Source organism: Cervus canadensis, chromosome 3 (genome assembly GCF_019320065.1).
Source record: "Cervus canadensis isolate Bull #8, Minnesota chromosome 3, ASM1932006v1, whole genome shotgun sequence".
In the NCBI taxonomy this organism is placed as follows: Eukaryota; Metazoa; Chordata; class Mammalia; order Artiodactyla; family Cervidae; genus Cervus; species Cervus canadensis.
In genome coordinates, this window is record NC_057388.1 from 90,325,868 (window position 1) to 90,335,673 (window position 9,806).

The following is a 9,806-nucleotide window of genomic DNA, read 5'->3' on the forward strand; positions in this document are numbered from 1 at the left end:
GTGTGTGTGTGTGTGTGTGTGTGTGTGTGCGCTGACATGCTCAGGGCAGGGCAGACGTGTTGATGGACAGATCTTTTCTGCTAACATCTCATTTCCTGTGGTTGATGGATTCAGCGGCGCCTCCAGGATCCTCTCTCCCCAAGCTCCCTCAAACTGGGGCCAGCTGCCCTGGCAGGAGGCCCTCAGGGCAGCATAAGACTCCACCATTCCTCCTCCACAGACAAAACCCATATGGGATGGCAAAACCCATCTGGGAGAAGGGGAGGAGGAATGTTCCAGGCCAGCTCAGTTATTAAAGACCTCTCAAGATAATGAGGCTCAAGGAAGAACAAAGAGACAGAAAGGCAACAAGATTAAAAAATACCACCCTCCGCACTTTGACTCTCAGGCCCAGGCAGAGGCATTTGGCGGATATTCAGCTGTTTGGAAGAGGGGATTTCTGGCTGCATCAGGCTGGAGGGTCTCTGGGTGTCCTTGAGGACGTAGGAAGGGCCGTCCTGGCTTGAGTCTGTGGTCCACCGAGGGAAGGGGCCACGTCTCTGTCCCTGGGTCTGTGGGTGGTCATTCTCCCTAATGACACTCTTGAGATCAGGGACCTCCTCCACGTGCCAGTTTGCTCTTAATATCCCACTCTGGGTAGACTCTAAAATGTGTAAACTTTTGGTACCTATTTATGTAACTACTTGGAACTCTCTTCAGAATATTGATGACTCAAGTGGTATTTTCTTTCCTGTTCTTTCCTCTTTCTAAGCTTCCCGCTGGTGCTCTGGAACTGGAGAACCAGCTAGCTGCATTGTTGATAGTAGCCTCCTTTGGACAGATAAACCGAGAAGGGAAGGAGAGACGGGAGGAAGGAACGAAGGAAGTAAAGAAAGAAAAAGATATAGAGTGCGAGATCCGCTGCTGCTGAGGAGAGGAGCGTCAACAGCAGCACCATGGCTCAACAGAAGAACCTTGAAGGCTATGTGGGATTTGCCAATCTCCCAAATCAAGTATACAGAAAATCAGTGAAGAGAGGTTTTGAATTCACACTTATGGTTGTGGGTGAGTCTGGACTGGGAAAGTCAACATTAATCAACTCATTATTCCTCACAGATTTGTATTCTCCAGAGTATCCAGGTCCTTCCCATAGAATAAAAAAGACTGTACAGGTGGAACAATCCAAAGTTTTAATCAAAGAAGGTGGTGTTCAGTTGCTGCTCACAATAGTCGATACCCCAGGATTTGGAGATGCAGTGGATAATAGTAATTGCTGGCAGCCTGTTATCAACTACATTGATAGTAAGTTCGAGGACTACCTAAATGCAGAATCTAGAGTGAACAGACGTCAGATGCCTGATAACAGGGTGCAGTGTTGTTTATACTTCATTGCTCCTTCAGGACATGGACTTAAACCATTGGATATTGAGTTTATGAAGCGTTTGCATGAAAAAGTGAATATCATTCCACTTATTGCCAAAGCAGACACACTCACACCAGAGGAATGCCAGCAGTTTAAGAAACAGATAATGAAAGAAATCCAAGAACATAAAATTAAAATATATGAATTCCCAGAGAAAGATGATGAAGAAGAAAATAAGCTTGTTAAAAAGATAAAGGACCGTTTACCTCTTGCTGTGGTAGGTAGTAATACTATCATTGAAGTTAATGGCAAAAGGGTCAGAGGAAGGCAGTATCCTTGGGGTGTTGCAGAAGTTGAAAACGGTGAACATTGTGATTTTACAATTCTAAGAAATATGTTGATAAGAACACATATGCAGGACTTGAAAGATGTCACTAATAATGTACACTATGAGAACTACCGGAGCAGAAAACTGGCAGCTGTGACTTATAATGGAGTTGATAATAACAAGAATAAAGGGCAACTTACTAAGAGCCCTCTTGCACAAATGGAAGAAGAAAGAAGGGAACATGTAGCTAAAATGAAGAAGATGGAGATGGAGATGGAACAGGTGTTTGAGATGAAGGTCAAAGAAAAAGTTCAAAAACTGAAGGACTCTGAAGCTGAGATCCAACGGCGCCATGAGCAAATGAAAAAGAATTTGGAAGCACAGCACAAAGAATTAGAGGAAAAACGTCGTCAATTTGAAGATGAGAAAGCAAACTGGGAAGCCCAACAACGTATTTTAGAACAACAGAACTCTTCAAGAACCTTGGAAAAGAACAAGAAGAAAGGGAAGATCTTTTAAACCCTCTATTGACCACCAGTTACGTATTAGTTGCCAATATGCCAGCTTGGACATCAGTGTTTGTTGGATCCGTTTGACCAATTTGCACCGGTTTTATCCTTAATGATGGATTTAACAGCATGACAAAAATTACTATTATTATTTTTTTGTTCTTGATGGAGATTAAGATGCCTTGAATTGTCTAGGGTTGTTGTGTACTTAGAAACTAACAGCTCTAAGTACCTTTCCTACATTTTCTTTTTTTTTATTAAACAGATGTCTTCAATTTAATGCAAGAAAACATTTTACTGTTGTACAATCATGTTCTGGTGGTTTGATTGTTTACAGGATATTCCAAAATAAAAGGACTCTGAAAGGTTTCATTGAGGATAAATTGCCATAATATGATGCAAACTATGCTTCTTTATGATAATTATAATACAGAGGTTCCATTCAATGCAGCGTATACAATAATGTAATTTAGTCTAACACAGTTGACCCTATTTTTTGACACTTCCATTGTTTAAAAATACACATGGAAAAAAAAACCTATATGCTTACAATGCACCTAGAGCTTTTTTATAACAACCTTTTTTTTTTGTTTGTTTTGAATTCTTTAAATATATATTATTCTCATTTAGTACCCTCTTTAGCCAGAATCTCATTACTGCTTCATTTTTGTAATAACATTTAATTTAGGTATTTTCCATATATTGGCCCTGCTAAAAAATAGAATATAGCATCTTTCATATGATAGGAACCAACAAGGAAACTTTCCTTTAATTCCCTTTTTACACTTTATGGTAAGTATAGCAGGGGGGAAAATGCATTTATAGATCATTTCTAGGCAAAATTGTGAAGCTAACAACCAACCTATTTCTACCTATGTGCAGTCTCTTTAATTTTACTAGAAATGGGAATCATGGCCTCTTGAAAAGAAAAAAAAAGTCACCATTCTGCATTTAGCTGTATTCATATATTGCATTTCTGTATTTTTTTGTTTGTATTGTAAAAAATTCACATAATAAACAATGTTGTGATGTAAAAAAAAAAAAAAAAGATATAAACAAATTTGATTACGAGTCATCACATCTGTGTTTTAAACATGGATATTTTACACTTGGGTCAAGCCACTTTACTTCATCCTGGAGTGCGGGTTCTAGCTGAGGTGGCATTGGAAAAATAATCTTTTAAAGTGTTAAGTCCTTTCAGTTCAGTTCAGTTCTGTCGCTCCGTCGTGTCTGACTCTTTGAGACCCCATGGACCACAGCACGCCAGGCTTCCCTGTCCATACCTGCTCCCGGAGCTTACTCAACCTCATGTCCATTGAGTCAGTGACGCCATCCAGCCATCTCATCCTCTGTTGCCCCCTTCTCCTCCCGCCTTCAATCTTTCCCAGCATCAGGGTCTTTTCCAAAGAGTCAGTTCTTCGCATCAGGTGGCCAAAGTATTGCAGTTTCAGCTTCAGCATCAGTCCTTCCAATGAATATTCAGGACTGATTTCCTTTAGGACAGACTGGTTGGATCTCCTTGCAGTCCAAGGGACTCTCAAGAGTCTTCCCCAACACCACAATTCAAAAGCATCAATTCTTCAGCGCTCAGTTTTCTTTAAGTCCTTTAGAGGAGCTAAGTTATGCTGAATTATGATGCACTGGCAAACACAAAATCACAGCTGTTTTCGGGCACTGATACATTTATACATGGTGTGTGTAGGTGGTTTCTGAGGGCAGGGCACACCTGCAAACACAGCTCCCAGACATCAGCCTTGCTCAGGCCTCCCTCCCATGAATGACCATCACCTCCTCCCACCACCCCGACATGTGGCAAAGGGATAGGATGCTAACCCAGGACACAGCAAGACCAAGAAAGTCATTAAGAAAAAAGAACCCACTATCCTCCTCTTTATCCAAGTGATTCTAGAAAAAGAGAGCCCCAGGGACTGGGCCACTTGTGCTCAAGAAAGGTTGGCTTTTAGGGTTTTCTTGGGATGTTCTGGAGTTTGGGGTTGATGGCTGCTGCCTCTGGAAGGGGGGTGATTCGAGGACCTTGATGTCCTGCCCAAGGATTGTCGTGGAGCCTTTTCACATGGAAAGCTTAGGGTGGCTTTTGTTCAGCATCTTTCTCTCCCGTGAGTCAGGAGCTTTTATGGGAATGAGATAGGGACCCAGTGTGGTAGAGCTGTTGACCAGAATGAGGAAAAAAGTTCATACTTTGAGGTTTTGACTAATGTGAACTTGAACTACTAGGAAAGGAGCGGGGGATGGTGATGGTCTAGGAACACGCGGGAAGTGGGTCTCCCCTGCCCAGAGGAGGTTATGGTCTTACAATCCCAGAGCGTGGGGTTCAGAGGTGCTGAAGGTAAAGCCCATGGGGCTGCAGGGAGGAGGGGTGGGGAGGCTTCCAGCTCTGGAGCCGCTGCTGGAGAGATGATGAGAGCACGGGCCGAGGGGTGGAGCTGAAGGGGTGAGCCGAGGGCGGGGCCCCTGCGGTCCTGGGAGCCCAGCTGTTCCCCTAATGTTCAGGGATCTGGCTCTCCAGGGGCACTGGAGGGGACCTTCTTGGGAAGGTCATGTCCAACCTCAAAGCAAAGGACAGACCCTGGGGGCCAAAGACCTTGCTCCTGTCTGAACTCAGAAGGCTAGAAGACCGTTTGGGATGAGGACCACATCTGCATGGTCCAGGAGGAAGAATGGAACCCAAGGCTGGGGGCCAGTGGGAGGGGCCTGAGGACCAGAGGGAAGACTTGGGGAGAGGCTTGGGAGCAGCTGATGAGTACTTTGAGCTGCGCAAGGATGCCACCTTCAACGTGCACCGGACCTGCCAGGACCCTGCCTCTTGCTAGTCCTGGGGCATGAGACCCACGCACGCCATGTGTCTGTGAGCTGGGAGCACGCCTGGGGACCACTCATGTTCCTCTTCATTTCAGGGTCGAGAACACTGAGACTCAGAGAGAAGTGACCTTCTCAAGCTCACACAGCTGAGGATCCACAGCTGCGGATACTTGGGTGTTCCTCTTTCCACAGAATCTTTTAGTTTCGATGTGATATGTGCTTCGTCTTGATAAGACCAGCCTATAGCAGTGTTTCCTCACTAGCACGCTACAATCCCCTCTGTGCCTGGACTCAGGTATTCCAGGCAAGGACAAGACCATTGTCTCTGGAAGGCTGCCATTGGAATGAACATGTGGCCACCTGGCTGGAAGGGGTGGCAGGAACACACCCCTCTCCCAGAACAGAGAACTCCTGAAAATTCACTGTTTAAGTTAAAGGAATGACTGTCTAATGGTGGAATTGCAGGCATCAGTCCGTATGTGAGACTGTTCTTTCTCCAGTGCCTTCAAGCGGCTTCCCAGTTGTTTGTGCTTCTGCACTGATGTTGGCACAGGGGCTGATGCTGGTGTAGTGTAGTCCATCCATTCAAACCTCATGCCTAGCAGGGCCACATCTGCACAGGACAGGAACCAGACTGGGCTTGGTCGTATCTTAGAAGACAGAAAACAGAACACAGAGCAGACAGGTGGTGACGTGCCACAGAGGTCTGGGCATCCTCTTGGAGGTGGGGGTTTGGGGGGGCTCGACCTGTAAGGGGCAGCCTGGGGCTTTTGGGGAATGGCAGAGGGCTCCGGTGAACCTTCTGACTGTGATTTCCTTGCCGCTGCTCAGTAAAACCACTTACAGGAGACCAGACAGATCCTCACTCCCCCAGAGCCGCCCTTATCACCCAGAGCAACACCAGAGCTGCTGAGAGCAGGTACCTGGAACTGTGGTCCCAGGTCACATTCTTTTCATAAGTGGAATAACACAATGCCCCTTTAAACTTCCTTATTAATTGACTCTGCTGCCAAAAAAGCAGTCCATCACCCCCCCGCCTCCACCCCCACTCCTTGTTTATGGCTCTGATGAGGCTGGGCTCTCAGTGGGCTGACATGATGATAAAGGGCAAAGCCCCAGACCCCGTGCGAGATCGCACGTGGGGGCTGCGGCCAGAGCTGCCTTGTCTCCAGAGCTCTGCTGTTTAGAGAAGCTTCAAGCAGACTTACGGGCTTCCTCGTTCCTGGTACAACTTGGGGAGTGATGTCAAATGGTGTTGTAAGGAGCCTGGAATTCCCCTGGCTGCTTTCCCCCAGCCTCCCTCTCTGGACAGGTGATTTGTTTTCATGGATAGAAAACTATGGGTACCCCTAGAAAAGGGGAACATGGCCCCCATATTCCACACTCAGGCATTGGGGCAGTCTTAGGGGGAAAACCCAGAGTGCCTACGTGAGTTAGGAGATGAAGACGATAAATTCAAATACATCTGTGTGGCCGACACTGCGTCTTGGCATTGGGCGGCCGGGTCCCTCTTGATGAACATCAGGGTCTGGGTCAGCATCGGCATTTGCAAGAAGCAGCTCCAGCTCTAGGTCCCCTCTCTGGCTCTGAAGGTGCAGGACATTGGATGGGTAGATGCTGTGGGCATGGGAGACGAGGGGAGGATGGTGGTAACAGCCTGGGTGCTGGCTAGGAAAGCTGGCTCTGCCTGCTTGGGATCCTCTTTGACCCTCTCCTTCCGGGATCCAGTGATGGTCCCTCCCCTCGTCCCTTCAGTTAAAGGTGTGACAGATGTCTTGTCGGTGGCCTTGGGGTATAGCCATATTTCTTCTCGTTCCTCTCTAACCTGCCCATACCTTTGTAAATAGATTCTTAATTTAAAAAACTCTCCCACAATTATCCCAGTTAGAGTGTGCCCTTTGTTTCTTGCTGGGATGCTGACTGATACAAATAGCAGGACAAATAGATAGAAAATAATGGGTGGAGCTGAACTGTACCTGAAGCAGAAGAGTGGGTGCTCTAGGAGTGTGTGGGGTGGGGTGTGAGAGGGGCTGGCAGGGAGGACTTCTCAACAGTCATGGAATCTGGGACCTTGAAGGGTGGTGGGATCCGAAGACTCTGTGAGGCTCCTGGCACAGTCAGCAGCCGATTGGACAAAATAAAACTGGAAAATGATGCTGGTATTCAGCACTGGCTGCCAGCCATCCATGCTGGTGGGCTACTTGGATCGTGAGGATGAAGGCTGCACCTGTGCTGGGATGTTGCCCTCCAAGGAGCCCCTGTCATCTTTGCAACCTTCCCATGACCCTTCTGACTTGTCTGGAAGGAGAGGTAGGAGTGTATACACCTTAGCTGCCAAGCAGATTCTAGGTCAAGCTTCCTTGTACACCTAGTGCTTAAAACTATGCTTTGCATAGAGTTCAGTGTAAATAAATATTTATTGACTGGCTAAAAGACTGTATGAATGAAAGAATTGGGTTCTGCCAGTGTTTGAATATCTGATGTGCTCAATACTAAGAGGAGCTAGGGGGGGTGTAGAGGTGGGACCTGTCTCGTTAAGGAGCCCCAGGCTGGTGGAACAGGTCACCGGAAAGGGTCCAAGACTGAGTCTGCTGAAAGGCAAGGGCAAGGTGATAAGAGTCCAGAGGAAAGGGGAACCCCTCAGAATGGAGCTGGGAGGGGCAGAGAGAGCACCTCAGAGGAGAAGGCATTTGAATGGAGTCTAGATTATGCCTAGTGGAAGAGGGATGGAGGAGGATTCTAGGCAGAGGAACAGTGTGAAAAACATACCTGAAAAGTACATGACATGCTTATGGAAAGATGAGTACGTCCTTAGGGGGTCTTCCCAGGTGATGCTAGTGGTCAAGAACCTGCCTGCCAGTGCAGGAGACTTAGAGATGTGGGTTCGATCCCTGGGTCAGGAAGATCCCCTGGAGGAGGGCGAGGCCACCCACTCCAGTAGTCTTGCCTGGAGAATCCTATGGACAGAGGAGACTGGTGGCCTACAGTCCACTGGGTCACAAAGAGTTGGACATGACTGAATGACTTAGCACGCACACAGGGTGCTTAGGAGAATGGTGAGAATGGACCCTGAAGGGTGACTGAGGTCAGATTGGAAAGGGCTTGAAGACCATGGGGAAGGAGGAAGGATTTTGAAGCAAAGAAATAACACGATCAGACCTGTGTTTTGGAAAAACACCTCTGGTGGTAGGTGTTGGGTGGATTTGGGGGTTTCGGGGCCATGTGAGATAATACTTTAGTAATCCAAGTGACAGATGATGGAAACCCGAGAGAGGGTCTCAGTGGTGGGGATGGTGAGGAAAGGATAGAGGTGAGAGACACGCTGGAAGTAAAACTGATAGCATCTTGCTGGAGGTGACAAGGGGTAAAGTCCACGAGGATGGATGTCTGGCTGCCAAGTGATGTGGCTTTTTAGGGCTTTGGGAACCCAGGAGGAGGAGCCAGTTTTGGGAAGGAAATAATTATTTTCTTTTTATTTTGGCTTATGAGACCCTTGTTTCCTGACCCGGATAGAATCCATGCACCCTGCTGTGGAAGCACTGAGTCCTAACCACTGGACCATCAGGGAATCCATGGGAATTATTTTCATGTCAGTCAAGCTTGAAGCATCTGTAGGACATGCCCTGACCAGGAGGAGCTAGATGAGGACTCAGTTCAGTTTAGTCATGTCTGACTCTTTGCGACCCCATGGACCGCAGCACGCCAGGCTTCCCTGTCCACCACCATCACTCGGACCTTGCTCAAACTCATGTCCATCGAGTCGGTGATGCCATCCAACCATCTCATCCTCTGTCGTCCCCTTCTCTTCCTGCCTTCAACCGTTCCCAGCATCAGGGTCTTTTCCAATGAGTCAGGTCTTCGCATGGGTGAGGGCTAGAGGTGTGTCTGGATTCCCTCAGCAGAGGTGTGAGGCTTACACTCCAGGGAGTGTAGGGTGAGAGGACTGGTGGGCTGAAGAGGGAGACCTCCATACTGAAACACTTTCTTAAAAAAAATTTATTTGTTTGGCTACAACAGGTCTTACTTGAGGCAGGAGGGGCCTATTTTCAGTTGTGCCACGTGAACTCTTTGTTGTGGTATGGGTGTTCTAGATCCCTGGCCAGAGATCTAACCTGGGCCCCCTGCATTGGTAGCATGGAGTCTTAGCCACTAGACCACCAGGGAAGTCCCCATGCCCAAAGTCTTCAGGGTGGCCATTGTAGGAACCAGAGAACGGGGTTGGCAGGAGGACTGGGGGCCAGAGAGAGGAGAGCCCAGATGGAGTCCCTCAGGCTCAGAGAAGAGCAAAGGATTGGCCCTGTCTGAGCACACGAGGAGCTTGTCAACGTTGCCTGAGCAGAAGCATTGCTTCTCCCCATGGAATTCTGACCTTTTGAGCAGGTGGAGAAGAGTTGTTATGTCAGGCCTAGGGGCTGATAAGATGGCACTAGTGGTAAAGACTGGGGGTCGCAAAGAGTCGGACACGACTGAGCAACTGAACTGAACCAAGTGGTAAAGAACCTGCCTGCCAGTGCAGGAGACCTAAGAGACGCGGGTTCGATTCCTGAGTTGGAAAGATCCCCTGGAGAAGGGCACGGCAACCCACTCCAGTATCCTTGCCTGGAGAGTTCCATGGGCAGAGGAGCCTGGTGGGCTACAGTTCATGGGGTCACAAAGAGTCGGACCCAACAGAGCAAGTTAGCACTCATGCACACAGGAGCTGGTAAAGTGGTTTCAGAAGGCCCAAGGACTTTCCTGGTAGTCCAGTGGTTAAGACTCTGCACTTCCAGTGCTTCACTTTTGGGGATGCAGGTTCAATTCCTGGTTG

The 9,806-nt window shown here is 47.8% G+C and overlaps 1 protein-coding gene across 1 annotated transcript; it reads left to right on the top strand.

Annotated features, from left to right (window-relative positions):
• The first annotated feature begins 887 nt into the window (after window positions 1-887).
• Window positions 888-3,227, top strand: LOC122438655 (septin-7-like). Its single transcript, XM_043463741.1, has one exon. It carries the CDS (start codon window positions 936-938, stop codon window positions 2,187-2,189), a length of 1,254 nt encoding a protein of 417 aa, XP_043319676.1. The 5' UTR covers window positions 888-935; the 3' UTR covers window positions 2,190-3,227.
• The last annotated feature ends 6,579 nt before the right edge of the window (window positions 3,228-9,806 follow it).

Excerpts from the sequence above, each read along its gene's own strand:
- LOC122438655 (XM_043463741.1), top strand. The coding sequence starts at position 936 with ATGGCTCAACAGAAGAACCTTGAAGGCTATGTGGGATTTGCCAATCTC.